The following is an 18,338-nucleotide window of genomic DNA, read 5'->3' on the forward strand; positions in this document are numbered from 1 at the left end:
TGTGTGTGTGTGTGTGTGTGTGTGTGTGAGAGAGAGAGAGAGAGAGAGAGAGAGAGAGAGAGAGAGCAAGCATGCTGGGGATTGAACCCAGAGCTTCACACATCCTAAGGTACCCCTGAGTTCAAATATTTAATGAGTTAAAGTGAGTTACTATTTACAAGTGTTTGGCGTGGTATATAGTACATGGAAATTTTTTTAAATTGTGAGCAGGGCATGGGAACACACCCACGGTTCCGGCATTCAAGAGGCTGAGTGAGGTATGAAGAAGATCACTGGAGTCCAAGAGTTCAAGATCAGCCCAGGCTACATAGTGAGACTCCCCTTCTCTCTCTCTCTCTCTCTCTCTCTCTCTCTCTCTCTCTCTCACACACACACACACACACACACACACAAAGTAGTTATTTCAAACCTTCAAACCTTAGCGGGGATAACAATTTTTATGAACCAAATACAATGAAAATACAGTGCCCATTTTGAGATCAAGAATAACACACTAAGGAAATTAATTGTAGTAACCCTTGAAACACTGGTCTTTATAATATGCACATAAATAATGTGAATATATTCCCTATGCTTCAGGGTTTATCCTATAATTTGTAAGTAAACTTCCTTTATCCATGGTTTTCTTCAGTTTTACTGTTCATTATGTATCATTTCCATCAGAAAGTGTGAGATGGAAGGGAATATGAAAGCTAGTAAACACGGTTTATGAGTTTTGGCTCTTAAAAGTAAGTGAAGAAGTCAAAACAGCTAGATAAAATTAGATTTGAGGTGTTTTCATCTGTGCTATTCCTGTCCTGCATTACCACAAATCACTGGGAGTATATTTGTATAATTCCCAACCATTTCTGGTTTTAGGAATTTTTGAGATATTGATACTAGAATATTTTACTTAAAAATCAACAATAATCTTTGCTTCTGTAAGCAGGTAAGGAGGACTATTAGGTGATCATTGGAATTGTGCCAGTTGTTATTTTCCTTGGCCAAAGGAAATAGAAATGAATAACCTCCCCAAGACAAGCCTGAAAGCTGCGTTTATGTTTCCATAATGCTGTTTTTACAGCCCAATCAGTATTGACTCTAATTTTAGGACTGTCTCTAATTGCCTGCCAGTCTTCCCTCTGGCTGAAACTTCTCGAAGGAAGACTTACCTTTCATTTTTGCAACCCCACGTTCCTAACACAGGTAGCCAGTATTGTGATAAGTGAAAGAATAAATAAATGAAAGAGCCTTGGGGTTTATATAGATGTTAACCAAGTCTCTTAAGCACTAAGTCCAATAAAATCATATTGGTGAAGTTTTATTTGGGAGCTCCATGTTTTCTATAATTGCAAAATATATCCATTCCCATCTGTATTTCATTATCTCCATGAAATCTAAGTGTGTTAAACTATTACATTAACTGTGGTATCTTAGCTGCCTTTTAAATTAATGGAAAAGTTAAAAATACTGCTGTAAAAGAGATTACCTTGCCAGTTCATACCCAATGCAAACTTATTAAAAGACTCAATGTTTAAGAAATTCCCCTTCTTAAATAGCATAAACTGCATAATTATGATAATTGAATATTCCTACTAATGATTCGAAGACTCAGATACATTCTTGATGAAAAATGATCAAACATGGTGCTCTATTTTTAACTTAGGACTGCAGAGGATTTATTATTTTGAAATCAAATCTATTAAACTTCATGAATACATTACTCCTCATTAAGATTCCTTTTGAATTCATTTGACATATTAAAGACAGAGTATCAGTGAATAATTTATAAGTAAAAATCATCTTATGTTATTTATTTTAGAAATTAAAGCAAATAGAACATTTTACATGAAGGAGGAAAAGCGAAACAAGTAACTGGCAAAGTAGGACTAGACAGGAGAATGTCAAGGTTAATTTTCCTACTTCTAGAACACTCTTAGCTTCTTATTGAAATAATTTTGCCAAATACTTTATTTGTGAAAGACATTGGTTGACAATTCAATTCATTTTATAGGCCAACTGATATTGTGATTAAAATTAATTTAGTGCCGGGCGGTGGCATGTGCCTGTAATCCCAGTGGCTCAGGAGGCTGAGACAGGAGGATCACAAGTTCAAAGCTAGCCTCAGCAAAATCAAGGTGCTAAGCAACTCAGTGAGACCCTGTCTCTAAATAAAATACAAAACAGGGCTGGGGATGTGTCTCAGTGGTCAAGTGCCTCTGAGTTCAATCCCTGGTACACCCCCCCACACAAAAAAAATTTAAAAATGCAAACAATTATATTTAAATCTCCTTAATCAACATAGGACTACATTAAATGAGGCTACATGAACATGCTCCTGATGATCCATAACCTTAAAAAAAATAAAGCATTATTATTATTATTACACTATTTCATGGGCAAAACATATTACCTAATAATCAACTCTTTTTTTATAGTGACTCTGCAAAATTCCTTCTACCACCAAAGGGCATCAGAAAAAAACAGTGGTGTTCAAACATTCTTGTTTGTTGGTCCCAAATAGGGATCCTTTGAAACAAATTTCTCAAATAATTCCATCACCCCAAAGCATTTGAAGAAACTATTATTTTCAGTTTGGGAGAGCAGCATTGGAGCTGAGGAAATTAAGAGAAACATCCCAATAAAAGATAGCTAATTATTGTCAAGATGAACTACTGACACATTACTGTTAGGCCAGAGAAGTTTGGCTAAGGTGAATTTTATAAAAGCTCTTTTCTTCTACCCACAAAACAAGGGACTACTAAGGCCTTCAGGGGCTCCTCCCTGTGAATTTCTGAGCTGCACTTGATGTCTCTATGTTGCCACTGTCCCAGAAGGCCAAGTGTCACACTCAGAAAGAACTAAAAAAACTGTGCATCTATCTAAAAACAGAGGAGTATTAGCAGACTCTTGGAGTCACTAGTTCTCATAAAACACTAACCAATAGTTAGCAAATAGGGCATTATATCTTTTTTGAGCTAATTTCCTGGTTTTCATTAAATCCAACCTGATTGCTGGGAGGTGATATGTATCTACCTTATATAACTATTGAATGAGTTTACTCTCAGCCTACAATAGCTTAAAAATAGATTTTCTTTGCTCTAACTATTCTCTGTGTAACACATTTTCACCCAGGGAAATCAAGCATTAAAAATATATGCCCTGATTGCTTAATTTGAACAACATCATGGCGGCAAACAAAAAGAAATTTTAAGAATTCAATCGCTTGCAAAATTGCAGTCATAGTGTTTATTTAGCAAAAATATTTTTATTCGGCTACTTAGCATCATTTAATATGCAACATTAAATAATCATTGCAATATGGCATCAAATATAATTAGCAAAAACATTTTTATCAGATGACTTAGCATCACACATATGCAACAATAAATATTCATTGCTGCAAATCATCAAATATAAGTTTTTCACTTATTTAAATAAATTCATATGATTTCTATTTAATGATAGAGTACAGTAAATTTTTTTCACTTTTTTCCTACTAAGTGCTAGAGAGCACAATTACTTCTAAACATTTACATTACTGTGTCTTTAAATCTTTTACTAACATGGTTCACATTTACATCTATTTTTCTAAAGTTTCAGTGATCATGTAAGAGTTCTCTGAAGTTTTTACAGAATTAATTTATTCCATTTTTCTCTAGTCACAAATATACACACACACACACACTCCTATTTAAATTTGCACCAATCTCATTATATCTAAATACTCTTATTTTTCCAAAAGCAGCAGTAAATTATTTGCACAAAATTGTTGTAATGGACGGAATTCAAGCATGTTAGCATAATAAATGTTGCTCTCTCTATTAAATAGGTTCAGAATCTAAAAGCATGCTTAAAACTGTTTTGAAGGAAACTTTCAAAGAGTGAAATCATGTGAGAAAATTATTATAAACTCAAAGTTTGAAATCTAGACTACAGATTTTAAATGTTACATTTCATTTTTATGAAGTGTTTCCTTTTATTTGTATATATGCTACAAGAGCTAAGTACTAAGAATTTACTGTGTTATATAACAGTCAACTAAAATTACAATTTCCTTTTGTTTTACTAGTTTTTCAGACACAGCCCATGAAGCATGTGTCAGAAAGGATCTTTTTTTTTTGTGACCATTAACTGACAATTTTTCAAATTAAGAAAGAAGAGCTAAAGTACAATTATACACTCACCTTTTGGTGTCTTGAAGTGTTCTGGCAAAATTAAAATGAACGTGATCACTATTGCCACAAACAATTTAAGGAGAGCTGTTTTTGTCATATCTATTCACATGACACCAGCGTGCTCCATGCGATACATTGATGGTGTGTTGCTTCCTCCTTCAAGTTTCATCTCTGTGGTCCCTTGAGTTAGTACAGTTCACCTCGTACTCACTTCCTTCTGAGTGAGTCTTTAGAAAAAAGAGGCCTTGATCTGAGACTTCTTCATTTAGAGTCACTTTCCATTTAGACAACGGTTCTCTAATAAGCAATTTTAAATAATCTTCTAAACAGGAAAGACAAATAAATGACCTAAAGAAGCAAAGGAATCTTGTCCTCATGTAAATTGGATCCTGTCTTCCCACGTTTAACAATGTGTGAGAGTAAATACAAAACCTACAATATATTTTCCAAAAATAAAACTGAATTTCAGTCATGCCCAGACTGTATGGACATCATCCATTCACTTACATATGAAACAATTATTGATCCCTCCCAAGTGTCAGGTGTCGTGCTGGATTCTGTTGGTCAGGAAACAGTAGTCTGGAACACAGTAGATAGTGCAAAATGTAGTGATAAACTAAAGATGTGTGCAAATATTTGGTTCTACTTTACTATGTTGTATATGTGCAGTAGAATGGAACTCATTAATATTAGACCTTATAACACCATGATTATTGTTTCAGATTCCATATTTTCTGCCCATTTAAAAAATAAGAACTTTCATTATAGTAATACCAGTGAAATAAAATCCTTCATCTTAGAATAGAAATGAAGCATAAAGATACAGGTCAGGCAACAGTCCTCAGAGGGATCCTTCATTGTTCCCATCTCCCAGGTTTCACTAAGTGATCCATGAACAATCTACTCCTCATTTGGATCCTGTTTAGATTCCCCCAAACATTCTGACTCTTATTTATGAATACAAACATTCTAATCATAATTTTACTGAATTTATGAAATGTATCAAGCAAGTACTTGATATAACACCATTAAGTAAGTAATTTCTTGAACAATTTCTTTTCAAAGCAACTAAACCACTTCTATTTTTTTCCACTTTAATTTGATTTGATTGCAATAATTGTGTTATGTTAATGCCTATTCTTTTTCCGTGTTAATTTTAGAACAGTGCTTTGGTTCATTTATTAATTCTTGTGTCCATATCAAACTTTATTGGTTGGTGAGCTTTCTTTGTGGTAGTAGTTTTTCCAAATCTGCACATGTGCGCCCCCTCCCCCCCCACACACACACACTCATTCGCATACATGACCCTGCTCCCTACTAATCTGACCTCAGGCTGGTTGTTATTCTTGGGCACCTGAAAAATATTTTTCTCTTAGCATCTCCATGGGGCCTTTGTCCTGTCTGGGCTTATGTGTTCTATACCTGGTATCTCTGGTGATGTCTAGATGCTTGGATAACAGGAGAGTAGTCTAGGGGCCCTATGTCCCAGGCCACAGCCTGACTGCTCTGAGAATATGGTGGATTCAGATCCCACAGACACACTATAATCCACTTGCTGGCCTTGGTGTTTTATCTTTGACTTAGCAAATCTTGAGAAAATTAAGTATGCCCTCAGGTATTTCAGGAATCTTTAATTATTTTCTTATATTGCTAATCCAATTTTATTAATACCTTTAACATTCTGTCTATAGTTATTAAATTATTAGCTGAATGATGGTCAATTACAAGTTCCAAATATTCACTATGCAGTTTGTGTTTTTCAAGATCCAACAGCAAGGGTTAAAAACAAAGGATCAGGGCTGGGGTTGTAGCTCAGTGGTAGAGTGCTTGCCTTGCACATGTGAGGCACTGGGTTCAATCCTCATCAACTCATAAAAATAAATAAATAAATAAATAAAATAAAGGTATTGGGTCCATCTATAACTAAAAAATATTTTTTAAAAAACAAAGGATCAAAACATATTGTTTTTTTTTTTCCTGTGGATAATTCATCCACTGAAATGTTTTATAACTGAAATTGCTGGATCACAAAATAGGTAATTAAATATTTTCTTCTGAAACACCAGCAATCTCTAAAACTAAAGAATCAAGCTAAGGTTTTTTTGTAGGCAATTCATCTTAAAATGAAAATGCCTCAGAAATAAACAAACATAGGTGTGCTGACCTTTGATTCTATTTAACTTTTAAAAAGTTATTTTTAAGAGAACAGAAGTAACAGAAAAGTTGGCAACAAACCCAGAATAGACAGCATTGAGTGATGCATAAGCAACTTTTTTTTTTTGGTACTGGGTATTGAACCTAAGAGTGCTTAACCACTAAGCCACATCCTCGGCCTTTTAAAAAATTTTTTTAATTTTTTTTATTTTTGAAGCAGGGTCTTGCTAAGTTGTTTACAGCCTCTAGCTAAGTTTCTGAGGCTGGCTTTGAACTTTCAATCCAATCCTCTCAGACTCCCAAGGCACTGGATTACAAAACTGTGCCACCATGCCTGGCAAACAATTTAAAAAAACAAAACAACAAAAAAAACGATGTTATTTGTGGCTTTAACTTCTACACTATGAAGGTCAGAGTTATAGCAAATGCTAAACCTCTAAGTTTATGAGTCTGGGTCATCATTAGAATTTAATCTGCATATTGACCTTGGGAATTGTGGGAAGCCAAGGTGAGAGTAGGGAAGGGTGTCCTTGCTGCCTGGCCGTTCTCTTGTGATGTCTCCCTTGCATCTGTGCTCCACACTATTATAGCTTCTGTTACCTGTGCCATCACCTCTCGGTCACCCAAACTTGAAAATGCTGCAGTAGTTATTAGTAAGGCCTACATTCAATTTTTTAATGGCCCATGGATGGATCATAATTCACTTAACCATATTCTATGTCATTTTAAAAATTTTATATGCAATACCATGGTGGGAAGATTCATATCTATAAAACTTTATGAGTCTGATTATAGAGTAGAATTACTGAGACGAAGAGTATGAAGATATCTGAAGTTTTAAATTCATAGAACCAATAGTCTCAAGCAAAGTTATGCCCACATCCACTCTACCAACCACACATGAGAGTGCCCATGGGTCACCAAACTTCATTAGCCATCTTATTCTTCGAGCCTTTGATAATTTGAAAAGACTAAAGTGTTGTTTTGATTTGCCTTTCTTTAAAGATTTCTCATATTGGCTAGCAATTTTAATTTCTTCTCTTTGTTAATTGCCTATTCATGTCTTTTATTGGAGCATTTGTGTCTTTCTTATTGACTTACAGGCCCATTTCTCTATTGGAACATGTGCCCTTTGTCATATACGTTGCAAACATTTTCACAGGTTGTCATTTGCCTTTTCGTTTTTTTGTATGTGATATTCTTTTTATCCCCTGTGACAGATTGTAAAATATCTTGCATTCTGTACTTAAAAAGTTTTTTTTCTGAGAAACACAGTTCTCCCTCATTGTATTTATAATATGAAAAATAATTTATAGTTTATCAGATAGTTGTTTCTTCTTAAATACAAACTTTACCTGTAGCCTAATTTTGGCTGCCTGACTACATACCAACAAGAACTGTTGGGGCATGACCATCTCCCTAACAAGGGAAACATCTAACCCTGTAACAACTTGTTAGAGTTGATAATAATACCCACATTTTCATAACTATGCTTAACAATTTCCAAAGAACCTTCACAAATATTAGATTATAAAATGAGACTCTAGAATTAGTCAGTGGCCACAAATTGCAATTACTCATCCACTGTGGGCTTCTGCATCTTATTTCAATAAAGGAATAAGAGATTAATAAACTTAAAACACAAGAGGTGGTTGTTATTGCATTAGTGTTTAACTTTCCTGTCTTGTATTTCATGTCTGAGACCTAGTTTCTCAAAATCCTTTAATTCGTCTGTACCAGAAGCCTTAAATAATTCTACTTTTTGTGCTAGATACAAATTTTTAAAATGAAAGAAATTTTATTTCAGGGAGTTATTCTACCAGGGAAAGTAATAACAAAATACTTTTAAAAGATAAAAAATAACAGCCTTAAAACATTTGGTTTAAATGTAACTTTTATATAGTTACCTATTGTTATAGAAATACACTCATATATATTTTATATGAGGAATTTTCTATTTCTTTTTCCTAGATGAAACTACCCTCAATTCCTTCATCATATTCTGGGGAAAGATTTTTGGGGGATCAAAAATAACAGCAATAATCATGACATTTATTGAACTATGTGCTACTGCACAAAATCAAATGTTTTGAATGGATTATTTTTATTCGAGCCCCTAGCAACTCTCTAAGGGAGTTACTATCACTAAACCAATTTTAAAGACAAAGAACAGGAGGTATAGAGAAGTCAAATAACATGCTCAAATCACACAGTTAATGAAGAGTAAAGCTAGATTTCAAACCCCGAGGGTCTGACCAGACTTAATGATCTCAACTCCATTCTGTGTCATCCTTCCCTCTGGAGGTTTTTGAGAATTTTTGTAGGAAAGGTCATTGTTACTAAATAACAATAGAAAACACAAATGTATCTCTTACTATGTGCCCACTCCATACTAACCCAAGGGTTCTCAATGGTGCACTATTGACGTTTTAGACCAGGTATTTCTCTGTCATGGAGAACTGTCCTGTACACTCTAGGACGTTCAGCAGTAGATGCCAGTAGTAGTCCTCCTGATCCCAGTTTTGACAACAAAAAAAAGCATCTCCAGACATTACCAGAAGTCCCTGGGGGGACAATATTGCTCCCAACTGAAAACCACCACAGTAATCAATTCACTTATATGAAGTCATTAAGTCTCCACCACAACCCTATCAAACAGTTACCATCATTATTTCCATTTTACTCACTTCAGGTTAGTTCTATTTTGAGTAATCTAATCATCCAGAAAGTGAATTCAAAAGACAATTCATAATCTGGATCAGCCTAATTACTTCTAATTGTATTACTTGCAGATAACCATCTACTTTGGCTACACAGCAATACTGAGATTAACACATTTTGTAGGAAAAAATAATCTCTTTTTAATGAGATCTGCCTGAGCGTGGAGAGGGTCCTGGGAAGTTCCTATCTCCTCATTCATTTTGTGGTTCATTCAACAAATACTTACCAAACACATAAAATGTCTGGCAGCTTCCTGATCCCTGGAAATCTGGTGGCAAACAGGCAAAATCCTCCCCTCACATTTAAGTAGAAATGAACATTTGAATGAGAAACCATAATCAAATAAATAATGGAAATAATTTGTTTCCGGGTAATATTAAGTATTCTAGGGGGGATAAAACAGGCAAAGTATGTGGGTGAGATGTGCTAGCAGAGAGTGGGGCAGGGCACCTGTTTGTTTAAAAAGGATGTTGATGCAGGTTGTGTATGATCCCATTTATGACACTGGGGAGAAGGCGGAAACACAGGAACAGAAAATAGATCAGTGGTTGCCAGAGGCTGGAGGTGGAGGGAGGGGCTGACAAGGGCACAAGGGAATTTTTAAGATTGTGGAATTGTTCTGTATCTCTTTTTTTGCTGGTGATTATGTAACTAACAATGTTAGTCAAAATTCTAGAACCGTGCACAAGAAGGGGTGAATTTTACTATATGTAAATTATAACTCAATAAACTTAATTCATCCTCCCCTCTCCCTCCCCCCACCCTTCCCTCCCTCCCAACATATCCTGTTTGATGTTTTAGGAACAGAGATAATTGAGAAAGGAATTATAGTGATATTTCTGAGTCTGCCCCTTTCCCCAGGCACAGAAACTTAAACTTCATAGAAGAGAAATCAGAGCAGACCAGTAGGAGACAACTGAGATACCTAGTTCCCCAATACCTAGTTGTTGCAAAGAAGCCCAGGGCATGAGACACCCAGGAGGGCACCCTGCAGCAACCAGGCCTCTCAGAAAGCCAGGCAAGGTGCTTGGCCTTGTGCAGACCATGGGCTGTGGTTCACTTGGCGTATTTCTTCTCCAGAGGGGAAAGTCTAGTTTGATCTGATCTGCCATCTCTGTGATGAGAATGGTCAGACCTCCTCAGAGGTGGCCCCCTTCCCACACACAGCCCACTTGTGGCTGCTTTGCCAACGCTGTTGCTACCCTGATCACCTGTGGCTAGAAGGCAGCCTTTTCCACTCTCACACCTGGCTGCACTGAGATAGCAGCCCTTGCAGGAACGAACCTGTTGGAGCCACTCTCCTTAAAGGACTTGAGCCAGACATGTCTATGTTGGAAGACTCCAAGGGAGACAGGAAGGGAAATGGGCCCTGGAATGGATTTCTAGAACCACTATCATACTTCAACCTTTGTCAATAAAGCTTCTGGCAACCAACTTGACATTAAAATACCACTTGCACTTTTTTGGGGGGAGGGGGGATACTGGGGATTGAATTCAAGAGCACTTAACCACTGAGCCACATCTCCAGTCCCCTGTCCCCCTTTTTTATTTTTTTATTTTGAGATGGGATCTTACTAAGTTGCTGAGGCTGGCCTCAAACTTACTATCCTCCTGTCTCAACCTCCCAAGTCCCTGGGATTATAGGCATGTGCCACCTCACCCAGCTAAAATACACTATTTTAAAATCACATGCATAAAGAGAATAGAATAATCAAAGCATTCTTTATGCTGTTAGAATAATATAACAATCTTTGACTCTTCAATGAAGAAAAATCAATTGCTCAAAGTCTGAAATTATCAGGTCTAGTAGATGCAGTCTCAGATTTTAAAAAAAACTGCAATAAGAGAACCTTCTGAATCTAAATAATTCCATTTCTTGATTTTCTTGGGGATGGGGCTGAGGAGAACAAAATGTTTGTTTTCTTCCTTCTTTGTATCACTTGGACTATTGACTCCGAATGAATTCAGATGTGTACAGTGCGTGTCACCTTCTAATCACCTGCTGTTTTTCTCAGGTCAGCTGCTTGTTACACAGCCAGCATCTCTCCCCAAGAATTCTGTGCTAAGTATAGTCACTGAATATAGAAGGCAAGTGTGAACTCAGAGGATGTGTGTTTTTTAAAAGATGGAGAACATGGAGGCAAAAGAGGAAGCCTAAAAGTTGATAAGAACTTTTCCGTTTATATATCTGTCTTATTTATCACTTTGTTCTCTACCCATAGCAAGTAGCACAGTGTCTTCTATGCTGAAGGCCTCTTCATATTATTTGATAAATGTTGCCAGATGAGTATTCTGTAAGTACAGCAACAAACCCAAATGCTTAAACTTGTATAGTGGCTTTGAACTTGATCTCTGAGAAAATGAAACTAGAAACCAGAGTGAGTGGTTCCTGTCTTAGTGATCAGGAAGTAATTTATCAAATACTAAAATATATCCTGGAACATTTTTTAACTCATGGGAAGTCAACATACAACTGTCTTGCAACTGTTATTTTTTAAAAATGTAGCAAGGGTATTGAGATGTTGGGATAATTTTTTTAATGCATAGGAATAAACACAAGTACTTTGTGTTCATTTGCTTGCCCTTGTAAGTTTATGGAATCCTAAATTTAAAACCTTCTAAAGTTTCATGAAACTAGTAGTGTAATACTATAAATGAGAGGACTGTTTCTGTCTGTATGTGTTATAGCCTGGAGGAAAAAAGATGGTCATACTCTAATAAGTTGCTATTTCTCAAGGCATTGTGTGTAAGAGGTGTTTTCATTCATGCATGCATTCATTCAGAAGGTATTTATGAGTGTCTGTAGCAGGCACTCTCAGCTAATCAGATAGATAAGCCAACATCCACAGCCTAAGGAGTAGTTGCTACAATAGTCAGGCACCCAGGAGACTAGGAGCACAGAGGAAGAATGCACATGGCATAGATAGTTCTAGAGGAGGTGACTTTGGAGTTGAGTCTTGAGGACCAGCAGATATTGGAATGGAAGGTATTCCAGATGGAAGAAACAGAATTAAAGGCATAATTGCAGGAGAAACATTATGTTCCAGACTCTACAAACAATTCAGAAAGAGCACAGAGCTGGAGAGGTAGTCAGGGGGTAAGTTATGAGAAACTTAAATCATGCTTAGTTTGCCTTGAAGGCTATAGAGAATCACTATAGCATGTTAAGAAAATCTGGGGATGAACAGAATTAGACTTGTATTTCATATTTTTATTTTCAATTAGAAAGTGTGGTCTGATTATAGGATATCTACTTGTGGGTAGCTGAGTGGAAATATATGTGTAGGAGAATGCATATTCCTTCCCATGTCCCCAGCACTGTAAGGGGCAGTTCTTGTGTAAATGCTCTGGGGACTCCAAGAAGTGGCCTGACAGTGGGCTTGCAGTGATCTTCCCTCTTGTGTAAAGAGTGAGTCTCACCAGAAGCAGGAGCTTGTATGCTGTGCCAGTCACCTCAGTCCTGCAATTTGAGTGCCACAGCCCTCTGACCAGAGTCAGAATGAAAAGCAAGAAAAAGGGATTTCTAGCTCCACCTGTGGTGGGGAACAAGCTAGATGGCTCTCACATGAAAGGCAGAAAAATGACTTTATCATGTGCAGAAAGAAAGAGCTTGGAAGGAAGGGAACCAGGCAGATTGCTTACAAATTTATAACTGCTCTTTGGAGATGAAAATTTCTTCTTAGGAGAATAGGAACTGAAAGAGTAGCTAAACAAATGAATGAAGTTATTGTTGTTTATATTTCCTTGATTATTTCATTTTTATTCTCTCTTAGATTCTGGTAAAGATCATTCTGAAAATTCTAGGTTGGTTGGACATGGTAAAGAGCCAAGGACTTTTTTTTTTTCCTCAGGAGTGAGGGGGTGCAGTCAGTTGACAATGACCCCTGGGAAACCGAAGTGAGAATTTGAGATGAAATTCAAGGGGAAATATTTTGGTTGGGTTTACTTGGCCACGGTGTCTCTTGACCTAGAGATTCTCCTTCCTGGGGTGTGCTCTGGTCATACTTTACATAGCTATACTTTTTTTTAATCCCCCCTGAGGTGCTTTAATCAAACAGAGTGGTAGGGAAGTGCTCCATCAATGAACTGCATCCCCAGCACTAGTTCTTTGTCTTAATGTGACCATTTTGTCATGAGGCTATTCTCATCAAAACATGAACAGTAGATTGGGGCTGGAGTTGTGGCTCAGTGGTAGAGCGCTTGCCTAGCATGGGTGAGGTACTGGGTTTGATCCTCAGCACCACATAAAAAAATAAATAAATAAAGGTATTGTTTCCATCTACAACAACAACAAAAAAAAAAATTAAAAAGAAACATGAACAGTAGAAATACTGCTAGAATAAATCCTAATCTTCTAAAAGAGATGTCTTCCTGGGATCCAGATTTTGAACATATATACAGTTTATAATTGCAGTTTAATCTTTCAATCCTTTCCATCTACACACTCAGCACTCAGAACAGAAAATGAGAAGTCAACCATTTATTTATTAAGGGCATCTACACATTAGGATCAGTACTGGACTTTACACAGATTCAAACATTAATTATATAAAGGTGGAAAGGGGTTGATCCCTTTCCTGGCTAGCTCAAGGGTCATGGTTGGCACCCCCATAACAGGTTAACAAGAAAAAAAAAATAACAAATTTATTTGACCATGGTTTTTCCTTGACATGGGAGTCTTCAGATTGAGGACCAAAGGTATAAGGGAAACTCTGATTTTATGGTTAGGTTTGATGGAGCAGGGGCAGTCCCATAGAAATATGGCTGGACAACAACTGTCTGAACTCACAGAAACAGACCAAATGGAGAAACTCAGTAAGGCCTGTTTAGATTCCTCTTGGCCCTCAATTGCAGTAAATTCTTCCTCCCAGAGGTGGGGCAGGACCCCTGTAAAATGAGAGTCTCATGTCATATAATCAAACAAGCTAGGTCAGAGAATGTCCTTATGTTCATCTCACATAGAAAGGTATATTATTAATGATTTTTTAATGGCTAGCTTTGGGGAAAAGGAGTTCTGGTTTCAATGACCTCAGGGAAGGGAAATTCTAGTTTCTAAGGCTAGCCTTGGAGAAGACTGAAGGGTGAGAGACAGGAGGGCAAAGGGCAGAGAGAAACTGCTTCTGGGGCTGCTTTTGAGGTCTTCATTTTGGAGTGTTGTTTTCTGAGTTCCAATAATTGTTAACCTTGTGGTCATGGCCATTGTCAATTAAAATTATTTGTGCGCTAACACACCATCTGTCAAGTTATCAGTAATAAAATTTCAGGTTCAACTATTCCACTTCTGTTCACTGTTATCTTGCTTTCTCTCAGGGGCAAATATTAAGGCTTGACAACATTTATTGATCTATCATTACGCTTTGATTCTGTGAATCTATTTATGGGCCACATTGTAAGATCTCAGCATAAGTTCTTAGCTGTAACTGCTTCTTCAAATGCTATTTCTCAGCATTGCCAGAATGAGCGATAAAAACAGCCTTTTCAGATTCTAATTTTAAGAGTAAAACTGGGCTATGTTTTAACTTTATCATCATGTCTAAATCATATGACTCATAAATCACATGAAAACCTTTGTCCATAACAAAAAGGAATATAAGCTACGTCTCCTGCATGGCATCATCATCCATTCAAAAAATATTTGTTCAGTATCTACTATACATCAGAGACAGTAACAGACACTGGAGATGTTAAGAGTGAACTAAACAAAGTTCTGCTGTCATGGAGCTTACATTCCAGTGGGAGTAGAGAATTAAACAGATATGTAGGTGTTGCTAAGAGCTGAGAAGTGAAGAGATGCCGGAGGGAATCAGGAAAGGTGGCATGAAGAAAGAGAGAGCCAGTTGTGCCAATAGTTAAGAGAGAGTCTGCCAGACAGAGGGACTTGCAGAGGCTTCACAGGCAGCGGTTGGAGAAAAGACAGAAGAGGAAGTAGTTCAGCCTGGCAGAGCTGCAAGAGAAAGTGCAAGTGGCGGGAACCTAGGCTAGCAGCAGGAAGCCAGATCACAAGGGATGTTTTGATTGCTTTTACTGGAGTGATGGGACAAATAAGCTGAAAATCCAGATTAACAAATCAAATGGGATAGGATTCAGGATGGAACAAACAATATGTTTAACATGGAGAGTGGGGGACTAGAAAAAGGATGTATGGGAATTCCTATATCTTAATTTAAGATTTATTTTTTACTACAATTATAAGCTGATTTGATTGCAATGTTTTTCTGACTTTTCTTATTATAAGCACAAAAGAAAAATATTGAATTCAAATTCCAAAACTGAACAACTAACTGCGAGCAGGAAGAAAAGAAAAACTATAAAAAGAATGTCATTTGCTTTTAATGTGCAAAATATTTTAATGTGCACAAATATTAACACTGAAAAGGCAAATAAGAGCTGAAAGGTTCTACCAAATTCCAGAAATTCAGGCTATGGGTTTATACACACTATCTTTTGAGGTTAAAGATAATGCTGCTGAAGTAATTTTTGTCTTGAGTGTAGGTGTCATTGTATAGGGTTGGCTCTGATTAAAAAAATAATAATAAAAATGTATCCTATGCTTTGTGGTTGGAGCCTGCCTAGATAGAAACAATTTGTGATGTATCTCCTTCTTGATTGTAACAATATTAAATTGCCCCATCTACTTTCCCATTGAACTAGCAGTTCACGTCAATGCTTTATGATTTTACATTATGTTGCTTTTTCTAACCACTTTCCCAAGAGGGCATGCACAAAACATCCCTACATAGATCTCCCAGGCACCCCAGGCTGCTACCACAATTTGGTTATGTTATTCAATTATCAGTCTTCTGGACCACTTGCTTTGCATTGGGTTTTTATTATGGAGACATACTACAGATCTCTTGAGAAATATTCGGCCATCACAGACAGCATACAGACGGGTCAGAGTAGCAAACACCAAATATGCAAAAGATGAAAATATAAATTACTTTGAGAACCAAAAGCAGGTAGGCACTTTTTTTTTTTTAAACACATCACTCTGAGAATAATAAAGGAAGCCCTTTCTTTCTTTATCCACTCTGAGCTCCCCAGGGACAAGGACCATAGCTATTTTGTTCAAACCTAATGATGAGGTAATATATAGATAAAGCACTTTAGTTAGGTGTTTGACATATAGAAATATAAATTATTATTGTTCCCAGCACCTAGCACGTAGGAGTTCAATATTCGTTTGCTAGAGAACTGAATAAGTAAACCACATCTTCAGATTCTTCGTATCCCACCCCTAGAAACCAATGATGTGGTCATAGTGTTGCGATCATAATTGCAGTGGCACAAATCTACTACCTAGAGCACAATAATTATAAGATCATTGCAAGGAGAAGAGTTACAGGGGCTGGAGAAGAGACAACTCTTGGTGAGTTCTCTCAATGCTCTGACACAGCACAGGCCGGCTCTCTGATCCGCCTTCCAGCCCTGCAGAGGGACCTCTTTCTAAACTTCCACCCCCAGGAATTCCCCTTTCCCGGGTTTCAAGGGACCAGGAACAACCGGAATCTTTGTTAGGTCCTGTGAGGATAAAAAGATGAATTAGGGAGTTCACAACTCTAATAGAAAATAGCTCTAATTTGAGTTCTCTCTCTCTTTCTCTTTAAAACAACATTAATAGAATTTTTCAGCATGTTAAAATCTGATAGAATCTGTGTGTGTGTGTGTGTGTGTGTGTATTATACTTTGTCCCCCTGCCCTGTTTTCGTCTAAAGATGATTTCCTGACAAGTTACATAAAAAACTACTTAAACTAGCTTAAGCAAAAAAGATTGTTGCATTAGAAAAGGAATATAGCTTTCTGTTTTCAAGGCAACTGACGTCAGTAACAGAAATTTAGGAGCTAGAGCTATTTTCTCATTCTCCAGTTCTATACACTTTCTTGACAGTACGTCTTTCTTCACATATGTGTCTTTGTTTTATTTCTCCATTCACTAATTTTTCTGTGTTTTGTTGTTACATGGGTGCTTTAACTAAGAGTTTACTCACTTGAAATTAGAGCCTTTGGCAATCCCAGCAAATCTAAAATTTTTGTAAGTGCCCCATCTTGGTTAGCCCTTAAGTTAACCACTATGAGTGTTTATAAATAATGGAGTTGGCCCTTATGTATAACAAATTAGGTATTTGGCAACTTTATAGTAAAGAAGGCAGTTCTAATAGCTTGCAATCAAAGCAATCTGAGATTAAAGAAATTTGAGATACTGTCAAAAGTTCTACACAATTAACATTAGCTTGCAAATTCTAGTGGGACAGACTGATAATGATAGGGTAAGAAGGGAGAACTGAAGCTGCCATATAGCAATTATATTCCCTCCCTAAACACTTGCAAATATCATCTCCACTGTAATCTTTTAATTCCTCTCTTTCTCTCCCAAGGTACAGGTGATAAATTGTGAAAACTTCGCAAGTCACCTGCTTTGATTGATATAGGACTCCCTTGCTTCTCCTCATAGCTAATAATGTAGAAAGAAGGGAGCACTTAATATGCTACTTTGCTCTTTTCTGTCATCCAAACTGATCTCCAAGACACTCTTAACTGGATATTTTTGCATTTTAACATACTATTACCATCTCTCTTCACCAACTTAATCTGTTTTTATTCTCAGTAAATTTCCATTCTTATTCTATTAGCTGTGTGTACTTAGCTTCTGTAGCAAAGTTCCCTTGCGTTCTTTACCTATTCGATATCTCCTTTCTTCCCAGTCTGAAAAGTATCCATAGCTTCACCTCAGCAGATGGCTGAAGGGATGAACTATGGGGAGGTGGTATATGATACCTGGAAGAGGGGATGCCCAGAAAAATAACAACAGAGGAAGGTGAGTAAAACTGTGTATAAGGGGCTGGGGTTGTGGCTCAGTGGTAGAGTATTCGCCTAGCGTGTGTGACGCCCTGGGTTCCATCCTTAGAACCACATAAAAATAAATAAATTTAAAAGAAGGTATTGTGTCCAACTACAACTAAAATAATTAAGTATTTTTTAAAAAATGTGTATGTGATCAAGTGGGATTTGTCAAAGATGTATGTTAGCTAAAGGAGCAAAGGGAAAGTGGGTAGGTTCAGACTGTAGTGGTTCTTAAATATCATTTTAAGATGTTCTTATACTATGCAATGTTCTTACTGCTATGCAGATGAAGGGGTCTCTTAGGTACAACCAAATGTTCAAAGTTAGAAAATTATAGGTTTGTTTACTCAGAAGCCTATCCAGTTGCCAGCAGAGCAGTCTCAGTGTTCCTAATTGGTGGGAGGGATCTTCTCAACAGTTCATGCAGGTGGCTCACAAACCATCTGGGTAGCATCTCAGAAGAAG

General features: G+C 36.9%; 2 protein-coding genes across 10 annotated transcripts in view; one reads left to right on the forward strand and one right to left on the reverse strand.

Annotated features, from left to right (window-relative positions):
• Tmem156 (transmembrane protein 156) overlaps positions 1 to 4,354 on the reverse strand; it is a 35,913-nt gene extending 31,559 nt beyond the window's left edge. Inside the window, exon 1 of one of the 2 annotated variants that reach the window (XR_007341060.1) lies at positions 4,167 to 4,354. Coding sequence is in view for 1 of the 2 variants with exons in the window: in XM_015482031.2 (XP_015337517.1) it covers positions 4,167 to 4,254 (88 nt within the window). In the remaining variant the exon portion in view is untranslated. The remainder of the gene's footprint in view (positions 1 to 4,166) is intronic. The other variant, XM_015482031.2, reaches the window with a different exon arrangement.
• Positions 4,355 to 16,821: 12,467 nt separating this feature from the next.
• Positions 16,822 to 18,338, forward strand: part of Klhl5 (kelch like family member 5) — a 64,511-nt gene continuing 62,994 nt past the window's right edge. For 4 of the 8 annotated variants that reach the window (XM_048784342.1, XM_015482036.2, XM_015482032.2 and 1 more), the window contains exon 1: positions 16,822 to 17,847. Coding sequence is in view for 3 of the 8 variants with exons in the window: in XM_015482032.2 (XP_015337518.1) it covers positions 17,786 to 17,847 (62 nt within the window). In the remaining 5 variants the exon portion in view is untranslated. The remainder of the gene's footprint in view (positions 17,848 to 18,338) is intronic. The other 4 variants (XM_015482033.2, XM_015482037.2, XM_048784344.1 and 1 more) reach the window with 4 other exon arrangements.

Source organism: Marmota marmota, unplaced genomic scaffold, assembly GCF_001458135.2.
Source record: "Marmota marmota marmota unplaced genomic scaffold, marMar, whole genome shotgun sequence".
In the NCBI taxonomy this organism is placed as follows: Eukaryota; Metazoa; Chordata; class Mammalia; order Rodentia; family Sciuridae; genus Marmota; species Marmota marmota.